Genomic DNA, 24,895 nt, shown 5'->3' with positions numbered 1-24,895 from the left:
AAGTATTTTTTTCCTTTCATTCTAACAATTCCCAAACCTCCGTGTTGCCAAGTCCACTGGAACCTGCAGCTGAGAGGCTGCAGTTGAGAACTGCCTGGTGAGTGTTCCCTGCCCTACTGCTCTGGATCCTGGTAACTCCACAGGCTGCCAGGTGATGGGATACACGAGCCTTGGTAGTTTGTGCTGGACAACAGCTCAGCAGGGAAGATGCTCTAAGAACAACTGTTACATTTCTCAGGAGGAACCCACTGAAACCTTCTTTGCCTGCGTGACCCGAATAATTATGGTTCAATAAAGAGTAGAATAAAATGGAATGGCTTCCCACTGCCAGAGGGCAGGGAGAGATGGGATATTCTTCCCTGTGAGGGTGGTGAGGCCCCTCCATCCCTGGAAGTGTCCAAGGCCAGGCTGGACGGGGCTTGGACCAACCTGGGCTCGTGGAAGGTGTCCCTGCCCGTGGCAGGGGGTGAATGAGATGAGCTTTAGGGTCCCTTCCAACCCAAACCAGCCTGTCCATGACAGGACAGGGCTGTGGCAGTAAAAAGCACGATCAAAAGTGGGCCCAATATCCCCTGAGTAGGAAGCCAGCAAACATCAGCAGAGCCTGGGTGTCTGTCTGCACCTGCCCTTGGGGTGGCAAGGACAACTCAATAAATCAGAGATTAACTAAGTGCCAGAAAGACTTTTCTTCCTATTTTTATGTCTTGGTTAAAAAACTAGAAGGATGCAAAGCTGGCAATGGAAAATATCTAATAATCATACTTAAGAGTGACTTCTGGACAGGTTATGTATTCAGGGCAGCACAAAGAAACAAGACACCTAACTCAGGTACAAAGTTTCTTGTAAAGAACAGAGGCAGCTGCCCCCAGAGAGCCTCTCCAGCCAAATCAGATGTGCAGACAGGCAAAATATTCCAGGGAGGAGAATGCTGAATGTAGAAAAGGTGATACAGTCAAGAATCTTATCAACATTACTGCCCACTGTTCAGCCACAGATAAATTTCATCCTGGAAGGGCTCTGCCTACAGTCACCTGTTTCCTTCAAAAGAAAGGTTCTCAGACTTTCAGCCCTGCTCTGTGGGCAGTGAATTCACTGCACTGCAGCATCAACAGTGTGACAGAACAAGGAGTTTGTAAAAAACTTAATACAGGAAATCATCCTGAGTGCCTCATTCAGAACTTGTTCTGAGCTACATTTAAATTGGTGCAGCACACACAATGAAACCAGTGACTGCCAGATGCTGGTTAAATACATGTTACAATGGAAATGAAGCAACAAAAGACAAATTAAAAAATCAAAAATAATTCCATTACTCATCACACAAGTTTGTTTTCTGTTAGCAATTCTTACAGAACATGTACATGAAGATCTGGTACATCAATGAGCCTTGAGACATAACCAAAGAGAAATGTGAGCAATAAAAACGCAGCAATAAATGAAATGAACACGTAGAAGTCAAACTTCTATTCCTATGTGCAAGGGAGCATTTGAAAATTAACGGTAAGGAAATGCATTAGTACAAATCTGCATCTACACATAAGCACAACCGAGAAAACTTGGATTTTTCTGACTGCAGATGAAATAAAATGACTGAAATGTTTTTGTTGTAACCTACACCATTACTAGCAATAGTGTGTTTAGAAAAAGTGTCAGTCCCTGAGCCAGCAGGTAAGAACCTAGAAGATATTTATCTCTCTATATATATACTTAAAAATAAAAATTTAAAAATTACTTATGCTCTCAGCCATAAATTCATAAAAGTAACAAAATTGCAGCAATCAATGACGGGAAGAGGGGAAATTCAGCCATGGAGAGACAAACTTCTTTCATTTTGCCACTTGAATTGCTGACAGGCACTCGGGACCAGTTTACAGGTGGAGTTCACCCTCGCTCCTCCAGTTTTCCAATTGGGCCTAGAAAAGGTGCTGCTTCTAACAGGGTTTCCAGAGATCTGATATAAGAAAGAAGTTTTTTACAATGAGGGTTGGAGGCCCTGGCACAGGTTGCCCAGAGAAGCTGTGGCTGCTCCATCCCTGGAAGTGTCCAAGGCCAGGTTGGACGGGGCTTGGAGCCACCTGGGCTGGTGGGAGGTGTCCCTGCCCATGGCAGGGGGATGGAACAACAATTTTCAAGTTCCCATCCACTCTGAACCATTGTGTGGTTCTGTGACATACATATAATGCACAGAACACAGGGAACAGCAGCTCATAGTAAGAAACTATTAACAATTAGGTTATTTGTGTGTCTGTGCACGAAGGACAGGAAAATTTAAGTGTGCCCAGAGATGAAGAAACAAATGAGTACCTGCGAGCAAAACTGGACAAAAGAGAGCTGATTGTTTCTGTTTGTCTCATCTTTCCTTCAGCTAGAGCGGAATACAAAAGGAAAACAAGGCACAGCTACCTTTGCACTCTGCAAAGGAAGAGCACTGCTGGGCTACAGAGCACACGGGCTTGGTGCCAAGCTGTGAAATAAAGGACATGACCACGCCAGAATCCAAGGCCTGACGTTTCTTACCATGGTGGAAAGGACAAACTGCCACAAAAAACAAAGGCACATAAAAAAGAAAAAGTCCTGTGAAGTGCTACCAGATGATATTTCCTTGCTTGATGAGCTTATGTCGCTTCTCTGAAAAAGAGGGAGCTCCTACAGGAACTGAAATGCCAATATTCCAGAAAAGCACCGTCCTTGGGGCAAAATCCACCTTTTCCTAGATTCCAGACAGTTTAAATATTAACACACGGGGAAATTTTAGGTGCACAAAGGTACTGGTTGTTGGAAACTTGGGAAAGCTGCTCAGAGTGTCCAGCTCCTTTCAGATAATTTTGTCTTCCCCGCTGTGTCCAGGTGTTAACTGGCTCAAGTGCAAATGGCATCTGGAATGAACGCTCCAGGTGTCTGAAATGCAAAGATATGGAGATGTTAGTGATGCAGGAATTATGACAAATGACACATTTACTTCAAAGGGGGAAGCGAGTTTCTGTGGGAAAACAGTGCATAATAGTAAAAGGGGAGGCCAGAAAATGGTGACCACCCACTTCTCTCTGGGTTTTGAGGAGACTGTGGCACCAGACTGAAAACCACTCAATTTTTTCAAGTTACATTCAGATGACCAGGTGTTTTTAGCAAGGGCAATGTGCACTTCACAATCCCAGCCATGATTAAGCCACAAAACCCTTTGGGTTGACAGTTTATGGAGAGCAGAAGGAATAGCAGAGGAGAAGCTCCAATACAAATGCTGTCCAGGGCACCTCCCTGCCAGCAGGTGCCAGCTAAGCAGCCAGGCATGGCACAAAAACACTGCTATTTCCTTAGGCCTGTTTCAGAGTCTTGTCTCTGCCTCTGTTCCTGGCTATTCTGTGTGTTTTGCCCTGTGAAGGCAGCTAAAATTCCAATAATTCTTCATTCAGCTCTCTTGCCTTGACCAGTGCAATTTTGGGGTTAGTGCTTCAGTACTGCTTTAACATGTACTACTGAGATCAACATTCTCCCTATGATTCTGGTAACAGCTCAGATAATCTGTGTGCTTTTTGCTGCTAAAATTAAATATTTATTAGTTTATTTGTAGTGACTATGGTCAGAAAACACAGTAAAACGATCTTGTTTCACTGCCAAAATTTCACAGGTTTTGGTTAGAGCAGATAATTCCAGCTATACCCTGAAATAAATTAATTTAATTCTTCATTTTCCTAGTAATTTGTTGCACCTGGTTTCCCCCCATCCTGTTTAGACTGATGACAAATTTTGGTCTGACTCCCATTCTTGTTACAGACTTCTGTTGTGCCATTCACCTACAGACTGGGGGTTTAAAGGCCTTGTATCTTCCTTTTTCATGGAGAAAGGGTTTCCTTTCTCTGTCAGAGCAGCCAACATACCATGGCCTGCCAGGAAAGCCAGCTAATTCCTTCTTCAGCAGCTCTCTGACCCTGTTTGAGATCTGGAAGCCCAAGAGCCAGAGCAGTGCTGGCACACACAGACTCAGCAGTGCTATTTTAAAGGCAGATGTTGACCACAGTGCTTCTTGAGCTACAGGCCTACAATTTAGGTTTGTCCCTTCCCAAATTGCTCTTCAGAGCTACAGAATACACCCATTTTGATCCCCACAATTCCTGTATTTATCCCTCTGTGTAAGGAAAGGACCAAGCTGACAGTGAAGGCAGAGGAACAATCTTGTTCTAAAAGGCCACGTGGAAAGCGATAGGGCTCATTTTGGGGGGCTGAGACTCCCACAAAGCAGAGCCCCATCCTTGGGAGGGCAGAACAGCCACAGAATGTGCACAGGAACTGAGGGTTCCAGGATGTGCAGTGTTACCTGGAAACAGATTAAGTCTTCAGTGCTCAGGACAGACTGGGTGCAAACCTTCCTTAAAGAAAGGAGAGGCATTTGGGAAAAGCAAAACTACATTTGTTTTCCCCTATGGTCCTTGTCAGCAGCGAGGAAAAGGAGTGGCTGAGGCAGGGCAATCCTTACACTTCCTACATGTGGCACATGCAAGGGGCCCCTGGCAGGGTGAGATGCCATCCACTTTTGAACTCCACATTTACAAACACACCCTCGTGACTTACCAGTTCCCAGCTGCTTCTGCACTAATATGAAGTGAGCTCAGTTCCCTGCAGGGACTAGAACTGTATAAATAAGGTCTAAAGCCATGCCCTGCACTCCTGGATGCCGTGCCCTGCTACCTTATGGTGCAGGGAGACCACACTCACCTGGTACTTATTGTTTTGGTGCTGACTCAGCAATTGGTTTCTGCACTCCGAAGGCAGTGATAAAAATGTTCACAACTACGATAATGAACACTAGTCCAGTTGCAAGGTTGTTGAGGAAATCCAGCTTTCCGTGTTTCGCAGGGTTGTTAAGGTCATATTTTACTTCAAAGAGAGAGGAGAGAAAAAAAAAATGTTTAGTGAGATGAATATTTCAAAATCCAGAATAAAAGTCTTCATACTGGTGCAGTTCAAGGATTTCTCCTACGCTGGGCTATTTGCATCAGTCATATTTAAAAGGGAAGTCAGATATTCTGCAGTGTCAGTAAAAGTGCTAAGGGGAAGGTCTGCAACCACAAGGAGCCTATTAACTTCCAGTAATTAGCATCTAATCTCTGTGGAGGCACATGGGAAGTAATGGATGCACTAACATTACTAGGAACCTTCTGAGCTCTTGATCCTTTGAAGCCTAGCTTTGTTGCAGACTTTGAGCATTTAAAAATTATTTCAGTCTTGAATACATGAAGTTTTGAAGCCCTGACAGGATGAAGTTAAATTTCCTGCCACTAAAATGCTACAAATCTCTTTACCACTGCTGGTTTGTCTTTTTTTTTCCTGTGCTGGTGCCCTTCCCCAGCTTGTACTCCCTGCTTTTGCCCTGGCTCTGTTTTTAGAAAGCAAGGGCTCTCTATCTGTAAAACAGAGGGAGATAGAGCAGTGTAGCTGCAGCCCTTCCTACAGGGACCATCAGCTGTGTAAACATTTTCCTTTGTTTCTTGCAGTTCCTCTTTGCTTGAACTTCTAATGGGAGTGAGGGAGGATCCCACAAGGGAGATAGCATTAATTTAGTGTAAATTTTGATTCCAGGCCTTGTGAAAACAGACAAATTAGTTACACTGGGCTGATAATAGGCTTGGAACAGGACAGTGAGAAGTCTGGGGTGCTTGCCTGTTGTCTTAGAATCCTTAAGGCTGGAAAAGACCTCCAAGATCATCAAGTCCAAACTTTGCCCAAACAGCACCGTGGCCACTAAACCACCACATGAACACCCAAGATCTTCCAGTGTCTCTGTTCCCTCACATTAAGGGCTCTGCAGCTCAGACCCTCAGCTGCACTTCTTTGATGCTGGTGGAATGAAGTGAAGAGGAATCCTGGAGGAAGTTTTGAGAATGGGTTTTGCATAAGGCCACTTGTGTCTGTGAGAGGAAGTTCATACCTGACAAGTTTTTGCAGCAACACAAATAAAACTTAAGAGCTCCTTCTGACAGGCACATGCACAGATGTGCAGGTTATACTGCAAATAACTTTGTTATTTGTGTGTGACACAACCATCCTGCCAACACTGCAGAGCATTCATCATGCAAGTTAAAAGAAACCATGCTGAAAGGCAAGCTGACGCTTTCAGAGCTGTCCCTTTGTCCAAAGGAGGGTCAGAGAAGACAAGGAATGCTTGTCAGTTTAGGAAGAGCTCTAAATCTTGAAGTAGAATTGCAGTAATCCTGTCTTCGTAATTACAGTGCTTAAGATGAGGGTGTTTGTGAAAATGTTCTTAAGAACAGTTATTCTTTAAGTATTTTATTATAGTGGGATTAGATTACTATGATTCCGTGCCACTGAAACTATTTCAAGACATTCTTTGCTTTTCTTCCAAAAAGTTAAGATCACCAAATCACTTTCAAGGACAAGTCTGCTGAACATTTCCCACATTGTTTTTGTAAAAGGCTCTTTTGAAGGAGGAAAAGCTTTTAATCCCCAGTAGAAACTGTGAGAACTGGTGGCTCCCAGGATAAAACCCTGTCTCAAAGGGAAGAAACTGGATGGTGGCACAGACTTCTGTTCGGAGATTGCAGAGGCAGAATTTCGTGGCTGGGCAGAAAGGCAAACTGTTCCTGCAGGCCCAAACTCCCAAATATACATTGGGAAAAGCAAGTTCTCCCTCTGATGCCTGTATCTTTGTACCTTCACGTCCTATTTCCTCTCTTCCTATCTTCTTCCTATCCTCTGACCTCAGCAGGACAGCAGAGTTCCAAGTGTGCCACCCTAAGCCGAGGGCTTTGTCACTCTCGATGTGACAAAGAGAAAATTGACGGCATTTAAGCCATTCTGGCAATGTCTTGCAGGAGCAAGCGTTAAAAAGCGATAGCTCAGCATATATTGAGAAATTATTGCCCAACAAAAAGAGAGGGAACTTGTTTACAGCCTCAAAGCCTGCTGGAAACAACCACCAGGGAGATGCCTTCAACTGAGGAACAGGCATGTATTTTGCTAGTTTTTCCATGACTCTCCTCCCACCTCGCCCAGGTTGTTTTTTTCCAGCCCCTTTCTGGAATCTCCTCTGAGCCAAGACCTGAGTTTTGCCCTTGCCCCAACCCTACCAAATGCAGAGACAGCTGTATTCTGTCTCCTTTGTAAGAAAGAAAAAAAACTACATCAGCTACTTATCAATACTACAAGACGTGTATCCTGGATCCCCAGGAACTTTCTCCTTGAACAGAACCTTGTTTTTCCAGCTGTGACTAAAAAAAGCAGAACACTGAAGGACTGACAGGGACGCCAAAGGTGGCACCCATAACTTAGTAAATGCCATGTGTGATCTCTGGCTGTTCATTTACACCGGGCTTAAGGTCGGTCATATTGTACTCGTTAAGGTAAAGGGCAAGATTTGAAAAAGGTTATGAGAAGAAATGATCACATAACACCAGCAGAAGGGATCCACAGCTGTTTCCTTCCAGTGGAGATGTCATTTATTTCAGTGGGCTTCAACATTCCCTCTGATTTCCACAGGAATCTTGGCCTGACTCTCCAAAGGGACAGTCTGGGGGCTTTGGGTGCTGCTGCTTCACATGGCAGGTTTTCAGCAACTCTGCAAAGTGCCACTGGATTCTTTTTGCATTTGGCCTCACAAGAGCAGGGGGGAAAACACCACAGTAGGTTAAGACAGCAAAGAGAAGGCTTGTTTAAGCTTGTTTAAACTCAGTTTTCCATAATAGTGCTGTCTCTCCACTCTCGGTGCAGTTTCAGTTGTTTTTTTTGGGTAATTCATGATCACTCAGCAATGACGTTGTTTTAGAAATAAGTCTGTTCCTACAGCTACTCAGATCAATATTCTGCCTGACAGAAGAAGGCAGAGGGTACAGGACATAAGTGTGCTGCTAATTTGGCAGTACTAACTTAAAACCACCTAATTTTTAATGATAAATTCTGGGTCTTGTGCCTCACAGTGTTGTACCTGTTAATGTTGAATGTCTGCTTTGGAGAACAGCAAAAACACTGCCCTGAACTTCTAGGAACGTGAAGGTCTGTAAGTCCACAAACAAGACAGAAAGGGGAGAAGGGGAAGGCAGGGAGCAGGGAACTAATTCTACAGCTGCCTCATTCGACGTGTCCAGAGCACACGCTGACACAACTCCTGTTTGAACTCATCCTCCTGAAGTGATTTCCAGCACATGTTAACGGTGTCACAACACATTCCTTAGGCAGAAAGTAAGAAAGGGTTTCCCAAGCAAGTTCCAGGATTATACTCAGACTGTCACGTGTCATTTCAAATTTTGGACTGAAGTCACCGTGACTTCATGTGGGTAACAGATGAGATATGCTCCTAGGGTGCTCCAAAAGTAACCCATTTTTCTTTTTAATTTTAATTTCAGTTTAACATAGATTTGACAACTAACAATAACAAGTATATTTCTACCAGACCCCACTCCGAGATTTGGGATCTCTAGGTGGGGAATGACGGATGCAGCTCGGTTGCAGAAACACAGCCAAGCTGAAGACAATGTGCCACACCAACACGAAGATGGACATTTCAACTTTCACTTCTGTCTCAGAGTTCCATATTCACAGCAAAATTTTTTTTATATGACTGATTTGGAAGAAACATATTTCAGTCATAAGATTAAGTAACAGGTCTTGCTGGAAACAGTATTATGAAACTGGGCAGGCTGCATGATCCTATCTGACCTGCTGATGTTTCTTTTATGATATTTCATCATTTTCCTTCCTCTTCAGGCTTCCTGCTGAGAAAAATATTCATACCCTGGGCAAATGAGTATGAGAACATTGATAAAAACGGAAGACTCCACATAAAGCTGCCCTTCCTGCCTTAGTTGCAGTATTTCTATGGTTTCAAGAGAAAATCATTATTTTTGGATATTTAAGAAAATTTCTTCACTTGAAAGAGTTGTCAAGCATTTGAACAGACTGCCCAGGGAAGTGGCTGAGATAACTACAAGATGTGTAGTTGTGGTGCTCATGGTTTTAGTGGTGAACAGGGCAGCGCAGAGTTACCTTCTGAACTCAGTGTTCTCAGGGGCCTTTTCCAACCTAAATGATTCCATGATTCTAACTTTAATCAGTTCTGAGGTAAAGACTTCCAAGCACAACAGTTTTTTTTTAAAGTAAATGGCGTGTCTATGCACCATCTCACGGGCTGTACCCTGCAAGGAAAACACGTCAATGGTTCTCGCTGTTGCCACCTACCAAGGAATATCAGGAGCACTCCCACCATGACTTGCAGCGTGAGTGACAGACTGATGAGAACGATGAGGGGGATGTAGAAGTTAAAAGAAGGTCCTTGCTCCATCACAGCTTTCAGCTGGGACGCGTTGGCCATGAGCAGGGCAATGTCCAGCATGCTCTCGGCCGCGCTCTTCTTGTTGGCGTAGTGGTTGATGTTGAGGGGCCCGTTCCTCTGAAAGAACTGCAACCTTCTGTGCTGAAATTGGGAGAGAGGAATGGTTATTCACACCCCTCTTAACTGGTGGTGAGTGAGTGAGAGGTCCCTCGGCCCACCCACTAATTTCTGTGACCACGAGGACAGCTTTTCTGCTGTTAACACCATCCTCCCAGCTGAGAGGAGAGCAGAAAACAGGGCCTGCCTGTACTGCCCTTTGGCAGGTACACATTCTCCAGCCTGCCCACAGGATCAGTCTAAACAGTGGGAAAAGGAAAGGTGGGAAAAGCTGAAAAGTCTGCACTGAGAAAAAGCTGGGAGGGAAAAAACACCGTAACACGATCCAGCAAACAGCAGACTGTTGGGACTAATTTGCTCCTGAAAGCACACTTAAACATATGGACTTATTAAATTCACCTTCTCTCATCACACATCTAAAGAGTTCCTTCATTACTCACGGGTCTTATTTTGAGGATGGATGTGGAAGTTGGCCACTGTGTGAGCTTTGCTCGCCCTCTTTTCCCTGCTGCTCCTTCCTCCTCCGTGCCGCCGTCCAGGGCCATCCACACACAGATGTTTTTCCACTTTACTATCATATGATCCGTGGCTGCCAAGAACTGCCCAGCTACAGGGGAATCTTTTTCTTTTTTTCCATTTTCACATCAGATGTTTTTGGGTTTTTTGTGGGTTTTGTTTTTTTTTTTAATTCCTCAGCAAGCAAACAGGAAAATAAAAACCAACTGCAGGGCAAACCCGGGGCTAGTTAACCCAGCGGGATAAATAAAGGTTTTCTGATGATGACTCATGGGACTCAACTTGAAATCTGACAGCTTGTCTCCCAGAGGTGCCTATTTCCCCATGGATTAGATGCAGCTGAGGGTAACTAGGTTAGACTTAACTGCCTGACTCCATGGGGAAGGAAGAGGAGCTGATCCTCAATCCTGCAGTCTCTGAATAGGGCAGGAACTTCATTCTCTCTGCTCTTACTTCGAGACTTTATTTTCAAAAATAATAGACAAATACATGAAAAAATAAGCTTAATTCTAGCTGACTTCTTCAAACCTGCTTCTTCAGAGATCTTTTTTACTGGCCAAATGTTTCCTGCTTGCGAGAAAATCCTGGGAGGGAAGTCTGGCTTTGAGGGTTAGTTCAAATGTAGAAGACGCCCTCTAATTACTCCTCTCAGCAGCACTAAAAATGATCACATTTCCAACTCCAAAGCCAGGCTTGCCACAGTCCAGACCTAAAAGCCTCCTTTTAAATAGGGCAAATACTGATGCACGCATTGCCAGTTTTTTCCAGGGCATTTAAACACCAAACTTGACCTATTTTCGCCAGACATGCTGTAATTCACCACAAGCCTGAATATTTGACTGAGTGTAAACTGACATGGGGCAGCAGCAAATGTTTCTTTCTGCAAAGAGAAGCAGCCATGTAATCACAGCTCCAGGCAGAGGCTTCTTCACCAAGACCAAGCTCCTGGGAAGAAAATGGCTCTGAGACAGACACCAACTTCAGTCAGGAAGAACTTGATAATCATTTGGTTTTGTCTAAATCCTACAATCCAAACCCACAATTTGGCTAGGGAATCTGTCCCACATTTGCCACCCTTTGTTCTCCTCAAGAAGAGCCTCCTGTTTTCACCCCCTGCCCCATTATACCACTACAGCATTTGGGTGCTCCAGAAAAATACCATAATTCCTGCATGCCATCCACCAGAAGCACTAAACCAGGTGCAGATGTTCAAGTTTCCTTTATGGAAAGAAAGCAGCATTGAATGTATGCTGGCAGGGCTCAATAGAAAAATCCAGACTAACATTTCCCACTGTTCATTGTGCAGGAAAAAGCCAAACACACACATTTAGCTCTCCTGATTGCAGCAGTGCAAGAGGGGATGGGGAATTATGTGTGTAACATCAGAATTCAAGTTCTGGGCAGGGATTATGAGAAACTCTTCTCAGTGCACTACAGAAGTAATTTCTATTTTGTCACAAGTTCATAATAGAGGAGAATTTTCCTGTGTCCAGGAACTAATTAACTCCTTCTTGCCAAAAATACTGACTTTAAAATCTCTGTTGGGTCTGCAAGGCTGCAGTGTGTCAAAGAGGCACAAAGTACCAGGGTAGCTGTGAGTCAGCTCTTAATCCCCATGGAAGGGGACTGCAGTGAAAACATGAGGACTGGTTTCTTTGTTTTCACCCCATGTAGGAATGTGAACATGTTTGACATGGCTTTTTTTATCTGTACAAGGGAGTAAATAGTCTGGGTGACATCTCCCCTTCAGTCACATCTGTGACTCCAGGATGTAAGGCAGTTTCTACATAAACAACAGAGCATAGTATTTTCTTTTCCCTGAGGAAATGTACTGCTGCACTTCCAGGACCTTGCTGTTTGCTAATTTTCCGTATGGTGGAACACCAGCAGGCTCTGGTGTTTGAACTGCAAAGGCCTGAGCCCCTTCTGGCCTCCAATAAATGGAGACTTTTCAAGGTAGGGAGCTGCTAAGGCAAACTAAGGAAAAATCTTCTTGTTCCTGGAATGACAACTCAGCTATTAACTGTGTTTAGATTCTAAAAACTGGCATTTTACTCAGTTAAGAGGCTTTCAGCTACCATTCCTGAAAGCTGACCAGTTCAACATCAGAACCAGGCATATGCAGCAGTGAAATGTCAGAGCTTTTTCTCAGCCTGTCATCTTGCCTTCACCAGGAAAAAAGGACCAGTAACCGTGCAAGCCCCAGAAACAGTCCTTGACCGAGGAATGGGACCTCCTGACTCATGCTGGAAAACCATAAAACAAAACACAAGAAAAGCAGAGTAGCTTTGCCTTCTGGGAGCAAGCTGAAGGTCACTGCCAAAGGTATTGAAAGTGATGCAGCCAGCACCACAGAGGCAGTTTTAAAGATCAGACTACGTGTTCCACAGCAACACACAGACAGGCAATGAAAGAAGAGCTGCTGCCTTAACCTCAGGATAGTGACACAACAGAAACCACAGGGAACTCTGTGATGTGGCTTTACGGTCTCAGGGAGGTTCCAAGCACGCAGCAGCACGTGCAGCCCTCAGCACCAAACAGCACCTCCTGTGCCACGACCACCTGACAGGGAAAGTGGAATGTCTGCAGGTTCTCTGGGATGCAGGTAAAGAGAGGCTTTTCCTGCAGGTGTCACTTGGCAGAGGAGCAGTGTGTACTCCACGTGCCCTGCCTCAGCCTCAGTGCAATCACAACACCTCATTACACACCTTCAGTGTTCAAATTACCCGGCCCAGGCAAGCTGAGCCCTTCAGTTGGTGTCTCCAAAGGAGCCTGAGGGAAAACAGAGCCAGAGTGCAGATGAGCCACGTGCAGCTGGCACTGCCTTCCTTGCAGTCACAGCCTGCCCTCAGGTCCCCCGTGCCACCAAGCTTCAGCCTCTGAGCACAGCCACCCCACAGGGCTCCACAAAGGAGAGCACCGAGTCCCTTCAAAATACAGAAAGGGTTTAACTGTTACATTTTTAAAAAAATAAATAAATAAAAGTGGCTCTGAGGCAATAAATAAAATAAATAAATAATAAAACAAGGCAATAATGAGGCAATAAATAAAAAAATAAATAAGGCAATAAATAAATAAATAAATAAATAAAAGTGGCTCTGAGAGTGTCCTCAGGTGCTGAGTTTCGTGAATCAGTGCTAGGACCCACCTGGTGACTCAACAGGAAGGAAACAGGGCTGAAAATGGAAACATTTGAAAACAAATAATAAAGCATCTTTGCTAAATACAGTAACTTGTTCTAGTAAGGATTACAGCATTAAATCCTTACTTGTGACGAAATTTATGCAGTTGTTTTGTTCAGCAGTCTTTATAAAACACTGGTGACTGTTGAAGGGGTCAAACCGACATGCTGAAAATCTGACCAAATTAAAAAAAAAAAAAAAAAAAAAGGAGAGCCACAAAGTAATTTGTTTTCCTTGTCCAACTTCCCAAAATGTGCCTGTTAATCTGTCCAGAGAAGACAAGGTGGGGTTTGGGATCTGCCAGTCTTCTGTAATGCACAGAGAAAAAAACAAACAAACACTGGAGAAAATGACACTTATTTTGTATTTGTATTTAGAACTCATGTTTGTTTCTGTCTCTCTGCCCTACGAATGCAGAAGGAAAGAAAGCATTTGGATTTTGCTTGCAAGGTTTTAGAATTCATTCCTTCTCTTCCTGGCATATTCCTAAGTACTTCAGTCAGCTTCTCCCACTACACAGGAGATCCCTTAAAGAGACTGTTTTAAGATAATCTAAAGAAATCCAACCCCAGAACAAAAACTAAAGCCTCAAAAAAACTGTGAAAGGCAAATACTGCCTGAACCAACAGGACCCTGAAATTGCCAATTCAAGAGTCAGATCTGTTATGGACACTGAATGTCCTGTTCTTGTTCTGAAGCCAACAGACACTGGCAGCAGCACAAGACTGGTTCCTGTTTTCTTCTTAAATCCCACCAGCAAAGCAGGATTTTGCAGTTAGCAAGGTGAAGAATGAACACTCAGAACCAAAACCTGCGAAGTGTAAGCCAGAAGTACAGCCTGGGTTGCTTTAATTTTAATTTGCAATATGTAATTGCAGCCACTTAAGTTCAGCTGGGGCTGCAGGACCCAGAGCTCAACACGTGTTGCATGTCAGGCCCAGAGTCTCATGTCTGGGTTCTGAAAACACACAAACACCTTTTTTTAATATTGCTTCAGTATTAGCAATCAACACTTCCATGGTATTCTAACTTTCAACCATGATGCAGTAGAATGTCTTTATTAAACACAGGAGAGACACAGTTTTGTATGGGATAATTGGAGAGATATTGCTGATTATTAATTTTATATGCCAAACAAGGTTTCCAATAACTTTGCTTCTGATTAACAACACCTCCCCGAAGCTGTCAGAAAGTTCCCTGCCTTCAGTTACATTTAGTCTTGAATACAGTTTATATTTACTCTGGAATAGTCTTCATTGTCTTTGGCTTGCTCTAACCCTTCATGCAGTTTTTGTTCTCTTTTGGGTTAGTGATTACTGCAATTTTATGGGCAAACAGCCTCCACTGAAATTGAGGCTGGACCAGCATGACCTCTGGGTTTGGAATGCCATGGAGCAAGCTTCCTGAAAACCCTACATTCAGGGGCAAATCTGAATTTTTAAAACAATGGAAACTTGCTACGTAATCGTGAGCTGTGCAGAGCTAAAGCCGAGCCATTCTGATGTGTTTTGCAATAGCCTTCCCCGTCAGAACTGTTAAAAAGGTGCTCAGCTTTTTGTTTGCTTGTTTAAAAAGCAGTCTGCTAATGTTTTGAAGCGTTCATCTTTAAGAGAAATAGCACACGGCAAACTTTTCCAGATCTCTGAGGTGAAATTTCACGTTCAGAAAAAATTCCAGTTAAATCAAAAAAAGGGAAGGATCAGACATAAAAGGAATAAATAATGCAGGACTAAAACAGAGCACAATTTCAGAACTTTTAATTTTTCTCAAGATCAACCCTAAAGTTACAAAATTGCACTAGTAACTTTATAGTAATATTTAATAAACCTCACAGATGTGGAATTTCTGTCCTCATCTCCATCACCTACACCCTGAAACTGCAAAGGGCCATATGTGACCATGCTGAAGTCAGACCTCCCCTCCATCTCAGAGATCTTGCTGATCCAAGAAAAACAGGGAAGGCATTCTACAAAAAAAATAAATATTCTCCCAACAAAAATAATTTAAGCCATATCAGTCAAGTAATGGATGATTAGGTCCTTTGTACACCTCCTCAGAAGATATGTCATGGTTTTTTCCCCTCAGTAAAACATTAGATCTCTTGTTCAGCTTAGCACTGACTCAGAGCGAGAAAAAACTCTACCTCTGGCTCTGGACTGAATCATCAGTTCCATTTTCCTATGCAAATTCCACTTTGAGGAAAGGGGGAAGATGTCAATCCAAGTTTAACACTAACTTGTTCATGAGACTTCTGCAACCACATCTTGGGGTGGTGTGGGTGGAGGCAAATAAAAGAAAAAAGGGGAAAACTCAGCCTGTGTTCATATTTCACAGACATCATGATTTTCTATCAGTTTCAAAATCCTGTGCTTAAGAAAAATCACATTTTACACAATCAGAAAATGCAAATATCACTACAGGAAGGAAAAAAAAAAAAAAAAAGCGGCAATCATGCTGACTCCTGAGAGCTATAAAAGTTAATATTGAAAAAGAGAAAAGCCTGCTGATGGCAGAACACTGTTTTCCTAAAGCTGTACTGGTTCCAGGATCCAGTTAGAATATTTCTCATTAATACTCATTAAATGACTTAAATATAACCAGCACACCTCATGACTAACTTTGTGAAATGAAGGAGTAACTTAAACTCGTTCCCACAGCTGTTTTAATAGAAGCTTTAATAGAAGCTATTTTGTGTGGCTAAAACACTATTTGTTTACTCTGGCCACTTAAAAAAACAGACAAACAAAACCAAACCAACAGCATCAATATTTGGAATATATCAAATACTCCAAATTCAGTTTGATGTGAGTAATGCTCTAGAACATGCCACTTCAGCCTATATGCAGCAAAATAATTTCAAGTTCCTACAGGCTGGTTACTTGCAGTATGATGCCAAGAAACTGCCATGTCCCAAATTACTTCTGAATTACTATGCAGACTTGAATACCTTTTCAGGAATGACATGATTAAAGCTGTTCATTTCTACTATCCAGTTCTTGTTCACCTCTTGCATAGCTCTTCTTTAACTCCCACATCAAGAATGCCCTGTTATTATCCTGGAAACACTAAACTAGATTTTACAACACGGTGTACTGGAGTGTTTCACTATGGACTGTGGACAAGGAAAGTAACTGCAGGAAGATGAGAAAACAGTTACAATCTGTATTTGTATGAACAGATCCTTTGCAGAGGAGGCAGACACTTCTGCCAGCTGTAATTACACCCATTAGTCAGTGAGGTGTGCCAGGCCAGCCCAGTCTCAGAAAGCAAGGAATTTCTTGCTTCTAAAAGCTTTACAGCTGCTAAAAAAATTTATCCAAATTAAAAATGGAGTTAAAATCAACCACATCAAACCACTGTGTGACCACTCACTCAGAACTACAGAGGGCTCAACTGGTCTTTTTTTTAACAATTTGGGTGCTTTAATTGCTTTGAAGGTAAGACAACTACACCTGCATTTTGTGTCAGCTCTTCTGCAGGAGGAGGGAGTGGTTTGTGGTGAAGATGTACAGGAGAGTCTGTTTTGAGGAGAGCACTTGTCCTCACGTGGGCAGGGAGCAAACCAGGGTGGCCCATGTTGTGGTGTTTGAGACCATTCCTAAAAGAAGATACACATTTTGACTCCCAGGTTTAGGCACCTGCAGATGGTCTCTCCAGGTTTACTCAGCTGCTGAGCTGGGGTGTTCTTTTGTTTGTGTGAATTGTGAACTTTGGCAGATTTTTTGAAGGTATCTCCTATTCATAGGTTGGTTTTTGAGAAGTCTGTCCCCATCTGTTTTACCTTGCATGTACTTTGTGTGTGTGTGTGAGACAAAATGAAAAAAGGTTCTCTAAAGTTCTCTGAAGTGCCACATTTAAAACAATGTAATACCATGTCTCACTGCTTATTCTTTATATGGCACTCACAGAGAATTTCAGTTTTGATGGGAAAGACATACCAAAGTGATGGTTGCTTGAAACCCAAGATGAAGTAACACGGGAAAGTTTCAGAAAAATTCCTGGAGCAGACCACACTGAAAAAAATAAAACCCCCATCACGAGTACTTGTGATGTAATCACAACACTGTGTCACAAAAATGAAAGGACTGCTGAGAAGCCAGAGGCTCAGAGGAAATCACCCCAGGCCAGCAGTTTGACCTGTATATCCCAGCCCTGACTCACTTTACGTAGGATTTCCAGGATTTATTAAAAACAGATTATTGTTTTTCTTGGTATGATATTCATGACTCCAAGGGGTTGTCAGGGAGGGAGGAAGGAAGGGAGGAAAGACAGATGTGCTACACAATGAGCCCAGTCTGTTTGTAACCACAGAGTTTTACCAGTGACACAGAAGGTGGTTTAGTACAACGGTTTCTATGTGGCAGAGCCTTAGGCTGGAATAAGAACTGCCTGTAGAGTTTAGTCCTTTCCAAAACAAGATAAAAGATGCTCTTTTACCAGTCTGGTTTTCCAGATAAGTCGCATGCTCAGCAAACATCCTTCACACATAAACAGAATATGGGATGAATGCTTTCCAGCGAGGATCTCCGGTCATGTTTGACTACATGGAGCACTAAAGAATTACTGCACGGAATATTAAATTAAATAAACACAGGCCCGGCCCCTTCAACAACTCCTCCTACTTTTGTAACTGCTTATCGCCGAGTGGACATCCCCGAGTCACTTTCACCATCCTCTCCCACGTCACTTTGGCGGGGGACAAACCAACCCCTCCAGGTGCGGCGAGCTCCAGGTGGATTCCAGGATGTCCAGAGAGGACACCTGGGACCTTGAGGGGGACAGACACCCGGGAGCCTGGGGGGACAGACACCCGTGACAGACACTCGGGCTGGCAGGTGTCGGAGCAGGGGCTGTGCCAGCCAGGGCCGGTGAGGACGTTCCCTGTCCCCCTCCCTGGGCAGGCGGGCCCCGAGCAGCGGCCTCCCTGCACGGACAAGCGCAGAATCCCCGGCAGAACGTGGGAAAACACCGTAACAACCGAGAAGCACGGACGGATCGGCGGGGCTCCCGTCCCGCCCGGCCCCGCGGGGCTCCCCCCGCTCCCGGCCCCGCTCCCGGCCCCACTCCCGGCCCTCACCCTCTCGGCAGCCGCCGGCTCCGCGCCCTCCGCCTGCCCGTTCAGCTCGTGGGTCTCGCTGCCCGAGTCCATCGCGGCCCCGCGGGTCCCTCCTGTCCGCGATGGACAAAGTTTCCCGGGAGGCGGCGGCTCCCGGCGCCCGACTGGCCTGCCCGCACCCCGCCCGGGGAGGATCCCGCTGCAGGAGCCGCCTCCTCGCCCGCAACCCTTCCCCTCCCCTTCCTCTCCTCTCCTTCCCTCGCCGCCGGCGGGGATGCCGGGCGGGAGGGGCCGGGCCTGAGCCCAAGGGCCCCGCGGGGGAAGGTTCTGCATCCCTGACTTGGAGGTTCCGCATCCCTGGGCCCCGCACGCTCTCCGGGGGTGAAGGTTTTACATCCCCGGGCCCCGCACGCTCTCCAGGGGTGAAGGTTTTACATCCCCGGGCCCCGCACGCTCTCCGGGGGTGAAGGTTTTACATCCCCGGGCCCCGCACGCTCTCCGGGGTGGATCCCAACCAGGCTATGAAGCCCAGTTTCCAGTGTTTGCCCCTGTGTGTTATTTATGGTCTGCTGGTGATCGGTAATGGATGCATTTCAAAGTGGCTCACTTCAGTAATCCCTGTCCTGATGAATGAAGGCCGGGGCTTGGTTTTAAGAGAGCTTCCATCGGGGTTTTTAGGGTTTCGGTTTCGTTATTTTATTTTTTTCCTTCTCGTTGTCCTACGTATTTTTTTCACCCTAGGCTTATTTTCCCACCTGTGCTGCGGCAAAAGGTGCATATAAAAACAATTAACATACAGGTTTGGTGTTGGTGGGACGTCAGAGGAGCACTTGCATGCATAGAAACAACGGCAGTGAGATCAGTGATGTCAGCACGAAGCATGAAACAGCTCTAAATAATTTAAATTACAGTTTAAAGTGTTACTGTTATGCACAAACCCTCTACCACTTAAACTTTACAGTGTTCAGAGTAGAAAATAAATGTAAAAGAAGTCGGGTTAAGTGTCCACAGGTGACTTCTTTTAAAGCTTGAACTGCTCATCTGCCCTGAAAAGGTTTCTGAGTAGCTGTTCAACAAGCCACTTCCTATGTGTGGTGTCCAAAGTGTATTCCTTCAAAATCCACTGTTAGGAATCACTTTTCTCACCCTCTAAAGAGAACTAAAGGATTTCCTATTTAGAGAACACAAACAAACACATAGAATATAAATAAACATGCAGAATGTAAATATAAATATAATTTGCATTTTTTAAGGTGATATTGAAAAAATGAAAATTCAGACTGAGGCTCGAGGACTGTGACACATCAAATAGATATCTCGCCTTATACCATATCCCTGCAGCTTTTCCCTTGCAGCAGCAGAACTCACCTCTCTGACACCCAGTAACTACTGAGCAGGTAGGGGAGTGGAACTGTGGCAACCACCTTAAAATTTTATGTGTCTTTGTTTAGTCCTTTGGAGTTTCTCCGGTGGGGTTTAATGCAGATTTATATTCACCTCGACATTAAACTGCACTGACTTCTCGTGGCTGATTTCTGTTAAGGAGTTCACAGTGTTTTTTTGCTAAAGCAGACTTAACTGGTGACTGAATCCATTTTTGGATTTGCAGAAGCGTATGGACAACCAGATGTGGCAAAGTACAAATTAAACACACGTTGGGCTTCTGTTTTTCACGCTGAAGGTTTCATTTCACTGTTCTCACCACTGTGCTGAGCTGATCATTAACGTTGGTCACACAAAGCCCCTCGACACAGGGTACACTCACAACTTACTGCCTCCACAAACGGCCCAGCAAACATTTATTTAATTAGACTCTACAGGAAATCCTCATCTGTCTTGATTCCTTGGCTGCCTCTTCAGTGCAGTGAGCTAGGAAACACTAATTTAGAGAGAAATAAAGGTTGTTATTATTATCAACCATAGTAAATGGAAAACGAGAGCAAAGATGTATGTGTATGTGTACAAACCACACTGTTGTCAGTTCTCACCAAGCCCAAAGCTTGAAAAAGCTCATTGCTTCCCTTAATTTTTGGATTTGTGGTAGCTGAGCTTCAGTAATGCACCCAGCGAGGCCAGCCGTTGTCGGTCATTAAATATGCTTGGACCATAATTATTGCTGCTGTGTTTGGATCCCAAGACAACCTGCTCAGAGCCTTCTCTGGTTGCAATCATCCAGGCACATTTTCAGAGGTACTGCTGTGTTTTTCTGGCCCCTTTTTTGTACGCTGTGCTTCCTTGCAAATGCATTTTGAGGAACTCGCTTGGCAGTTCTAAAGTCTTGATGTGCTCCAGTGAAATTATTTTCCCTTAGCCTTATGTGACACTTGGGGATAGCGCTGAGTTATTCCTTCTCTGTGCTAACTTACTTTGTGCTGCACAGTCACGTGCCAAAAAGACCTGAGAAAGTAGGACCTGATGATAATCCTATGGGATTTCAGTGGAACTGGGAAACAGCTTAGTCCGAGCTTGTGGCCTGTGAGCCAGGATTCACACATGGTCTGAAAGTCAGTTCTCTGCTGCAGCTTTCTATTGCTGCATTTGTCAGTCCAGTATCCATTTCTTTAACAATGAAATTTCCTGTTATCCAGCCTTTGAGTTGGTTTTGTTGGATGAATCTGAAAAACAAAATAAATCTTTCGTTTGTTGTGGGAAAGGCCTTGCTCTCGCTGCAGGAAAACAGCCCCAGACTCAAACTGTGAGAGAGATAGACAGCCTGGTGATGTTATCACCCTGCAGCCAAGGAGTGAAGCAACAGGACAACACTGTGTGGTCATTCTTGTCTGCAATGTGAATTATATATAAAAAGAGAACTCTGCAAGAATTGTCACGGGAGTCTGAGTCAGGGGTAGATACTGGAGGCTTCAGAGAGGGTCCCTGGGACCACTATCAGAACAACCCTTGAAATCTGGGTGGGAGTATTAGGTCAAAACCTCCACCACTGCTCTGCATCTTTGCATCTTCAGCCATGAAAGGAATTCCCAGTCTCTAACAGACTCTCAGGCTGTTAATCGTTATTAACTCTCTTGTGGGTTTTTTTCCTCGAAATCGCTGTGGTGGTTATGGGACAGTCCTGAAATCTAACTGGAAAGGGTAGCACGTTGCATTCACAAAACTTTCAAGAGTTTTTTTTTGTTTGACTTGGATTTGGGGAGGGATTTGCCTTTTATTTTACTAGGAATGAATTTTCTCTGCCTGAATACTGTTTATGTGGCTGAAGAGACAACCTGAAGAAAGCCAAAATGAAAAAGTACATGGTACTCCCTGGCATTTGTGGTCACTGTAAAAACAAGCAGTGATGCAAACTGGTACTTCTCAACTAGAGCAAAAGTTCAAGCAAACAAATTGGCATTTGGTGTAATTTCCCTGTGGGAAAAATGGATCAGTCATTCAACGGTGCAGGAGGGAGGGAACTAAGGAGGAGGGTGCTGGTGATGAAAAATGAGGCTACTTGAGGTATTTAACATGGACATAGAGGTTGAAATTCCCAAACTGGTACTTTGCATCAGGTACAACTGCATCACCTTTTATAATCACCTCCTGTTTCCCTCAGCACATCCTACTTTTGTTTGTTTGTTTGTTTGTTTCTGGCATCTTAATTTACATATATGACAATTTAGTTCCTTGCCCTGGTATCTACTCTCAAAAAAAGAGATATGTGTGGTTTGATTTTTTCCTTTGTTCTGGAAGAGGTGAAAGTGCATCATATCTTTGAAACTACTCAGAGCAAAAGCACATCCTTTTGTGCTTTCTTCTTTTTATCAGGTTCCTCTTATTCCTGCAAGCCTGGCAGATAATCATGGTGTTTGGAAAATAATGTCCAAGGTAAATACTTAATCTAGGCAGTCTTGTTCCAAGTGCCTGACTGACTTTAATGAAAATAACATTAATAAAATTAACTAGCTGTTAGTATCTGATATCTTCTTAGTTCATGACTTCTTAGGTGTGAGCTTCAGGAAAGAAACTGACTTTTGTCTTTATATTCTCACCTGAGCTATGCATTTAGTTGTTTTCTTGTGATGTCTGTCATAATTTCCTGTCTGATGCTTGCTCTTTGTGCTTACAGGAACTGCTTGGGATTTGAGAGGAGATACAAAAAAAAGGCTCTCTGTGAATGGAGCGATGCAGTAGAGAGATATTCACCTAAGGACAAGAGACCTATCCCACTTTCCCTTCTGAAAGAAAAACTGGGTGAGTAAAAATTTGGAAGCATCGATTTGGAGGAAAAGCAGAGGAGAAGGGCCTGGCAAACACAGCCTGGCAGTGGAACTGCAGAATTCCCCACAGCTTCCATTCATCGCTCCCAAATCAGTCTTTGCTTCACGTGCTTCTGTCTGCTTGTTCCCAGCAAGGCTACCTGTTTAAAATAGCTTGATAATTGGTGTGAAAATGGTGCTTTTCTCTGTAATGAATGGTGGCCAGTGTGGAATTACTGCTCTGGGCTGGACGTGCCCAGCCATGTAACCCACACCGCAAACTTATCTCCTGCAGTTCGTTTTGTGTCCAGGACTCGTGATACATAATTTAGGTCTGACCTGTTGCATACCCTGGGTCTTTAGTAAATCTGTATTTAAGTGACACTGTTAATTCCATACAGCCATAATATTTATGTTAACAAAATTACTGACTGCCCACAAACTGCAGCTTAGTCTGGAGCAGTATAGAGAAGGTAAGGTTGCAAGTCTGGTCTGATTGTGGCTACCAAGCATGTACCCACTGCCAAAAAAAGTTTAAACTGGCTATCTGGACAAGGCTATGTGTTGGAAAGAAAGAGGAAGAAAGACTTGAAACTCTTTTGGGTTATGGCCACAGCAGTCACTGATATTAGAGAGGGTTGTGGAAGGAGGAGTTGGTTGGGCACGCACACTGAGCGATGCTTAGATAAGCTGAAACTCGTCAAAGGGAACTTTTGGGTGGAGAATTAGTTGCAGCAGTACATCTGTATTAACCTGGGAAAAAGGAGGCTCAGGGGAGACCTTCTTGCTCCCTACAACCACCTGAAAGGAGGTTGTAGTGGAGGTGGGTGTCAGTCTCTTTTCCTGGGTAACAAGTGACAGGATAAGAAATGGCCTCGAGTTGCACCAGGAGAGATTTAGGTTGAATATTAGGGGAAATTCCTTCACTGAAAGGGCTGTTCAGCCCTGGCACAGGCTGCCCAGGGCAGTGGTGGAGTCACCATCCCTGGCAGTGTTCAAGAAGACCTGTAGATATGGCACTTGGGGACATGGTATATTGGTGAACATGGTGTAGTGCTGGGTTAATGATTGGACTTGGTGATCTTAACAGGTCTTTTCCAACCTCTTCTATGATTTAATGATCTACTACAGGCACACAGTCAGAGAAGCAGATCATTAGGATATTTTTAGGTGCTGTAACAAATGTCTGGGGAAGAGGGGGTTACATTTGTGGGTGTATAATATCAGTGTGATGAGCAGTTTTCTGTATTGCAGGCAGAGAACTAAATCTCTGCTACTTCAGAACCCATTTTGGGAATGATTACCCTTGCATAACACAGGGTAAGGAGGGTTTTTGAATCCACTGTGTAATAGCCCACTTGCATTGCTGGAATTGCTCCAGAATAACTTAAACTGTAGGGCTGCTTGGCAGCCCCAGGAATGAAGATACACGGGTGGTTATGACACTATCAAAGTTCTGAAATGACCTGAATGTTTTGATTTACTGTGAGCTTTCATGAAAGGCAAATGACGAAGGCAAGGGACGGTGCCCTTCCCTCCTAAGTAGGTTCTGGAAGGATGTTTTGGAATATTTTCCAGACATTCTGGAAAGACTTAGTGGAAGGTTCCCTGTCCATGGCAGGGGGAGTGGGACAAGATGATCTTTAAGGCCCCTTCTAACCCAAAACATTCCATGATTCTGTGATTTTGCCTGCTCCCATGGAAGGGAAATCTCCAGCCTCTGTTATTGGGGAGATCCGATTCAGCAATCCCATTTGTCCATTTTGGATTTAAAATCTGTGAAACTGGTGATTAAATAAGTTGTTTTGCTTAAGATGTGCTGCCTTGCTTGGCACATGCACGCCTGGAACAGACTTCTCAAGAAAGAGAAGGTTTCAAGCAGCGCTGGACTCACGCCAGAAGGAAATGAGTAAGCTCCCACCTAGAAATAAGCAGAAACATCTACACAAATGGTTGAGCATAAAAGTAGGGACATCTGGAGTTTGTGAAAATTATCTGACCCAGGATATACAATTTAGCAGCACTCTTTCGGATTAATGTTTCATGCATTTAGAAGTGTGAGGCAGTTCATGTTCTCAGTAAAGAGCAAGCACAACCCGTTACATAAAGGACTCCTCCGTGCTCACTTCCCCTGGGCTCGCTGCCCTTCACACGCTCACACACTGCTGTGCAGTGCCCTGTGCTCACAGCACACAGCAAATTAGCTGTGCACTCACATCAGCCTCTTAGCTGCTCTATTCTTCCCCGTGCAAACAGATGTTCCCAGAGTCTGGAATGCCTGGTGTTGTTTGGTGAGCAGCCGGCGTGCCTGCAGTGCAGATGATGTCAGCGAGGCTGTGCCCAGCGGGGTTATTTTGGGCAGAAGAGGGACCCTGTGGCCTTGGGCCCCTGTGGAAGGGAGGTGGCCAGGAGTGCTCATGGGCATCTCATCCGAATGTGGAGTCCAAATTTGCAGCATGGCCACAACATCCCCTGGAAACCGGAGAATTCTGCCTGGGATTGGCGTGGCTTGGCACCTGCTGTCTGACTACAAACCACGTGTACAGGGAGA

The 24,895-nt window shown here is 44.3% G+C and overlaps 1 protein-coding gene and 1 long non-coding RNA gene across 5 annotated transcripts in view; both read right to left on the bottom strand.

Moving 5' to 3' along the window:
• Positions 1-1,160: 1,160 nt before the first annotated feature.
• On the bottom strand, positions 1,161-18,320 carry NINJ1 (ninjurin 1). The gene is made up of 4 exons (XM_050330248.1): positions 18,173-18,320; positions 9,187-9,421; positions 4,711-4,872; positions 1,161-2,898 (listed from the first exon to the last, which is right to left on the bottom strand). The coding sequence occupies exons 1-3, from the start codon at positions 18,242-18,244 to the stop codon at positions 4,718-4,720; spliced, it is 462 nt and encodes a 153-aa protein (XP_050186205.1). The 5' UTR covers positions 18,245-18,320; the 3' UTR covers positions 1,161-2,898; positions 4,711-4,717.
• LOC126647738 (uncharacterized) overlaps positions 1,161-24,895 on the bottom strand; it is an 853,551-nt gene continuing 829,816 nt past the window's right edge. For all 4 annotated transcript variants that reach the window (XR_007630665.1, XR_007630666.1, XR_007630668.1 and 1 more), the window contains exon 2: positions 1,161-2,075. This is a non-coding gene — a long non-coding RNA (uncharacterized LOC126647738). The remainder of the gene's footprint in view (positions 2,076-24,895) is intronic.

Source organism: Myiozetetes cayanensis, unplaced genomic scaffold (assembly GCF_022539395.1).
Source record: "Myiozetetes cayanensis isolate MyiCay16 unplaced genomic scaffold, myiCay2020 scf40, whole genome shotgun sequence".
Classification (NCBI taxonomy): domain Eukaryota; kingdom Metazoa; phylum Chordata; class Aves; order Passeriformes; family Tyrannidae; genus Myiozetetes; species Myiozetetes cayanensis.
This window is presented reverse-complemented; position numbering and strand designations above follow the sequence as displayed.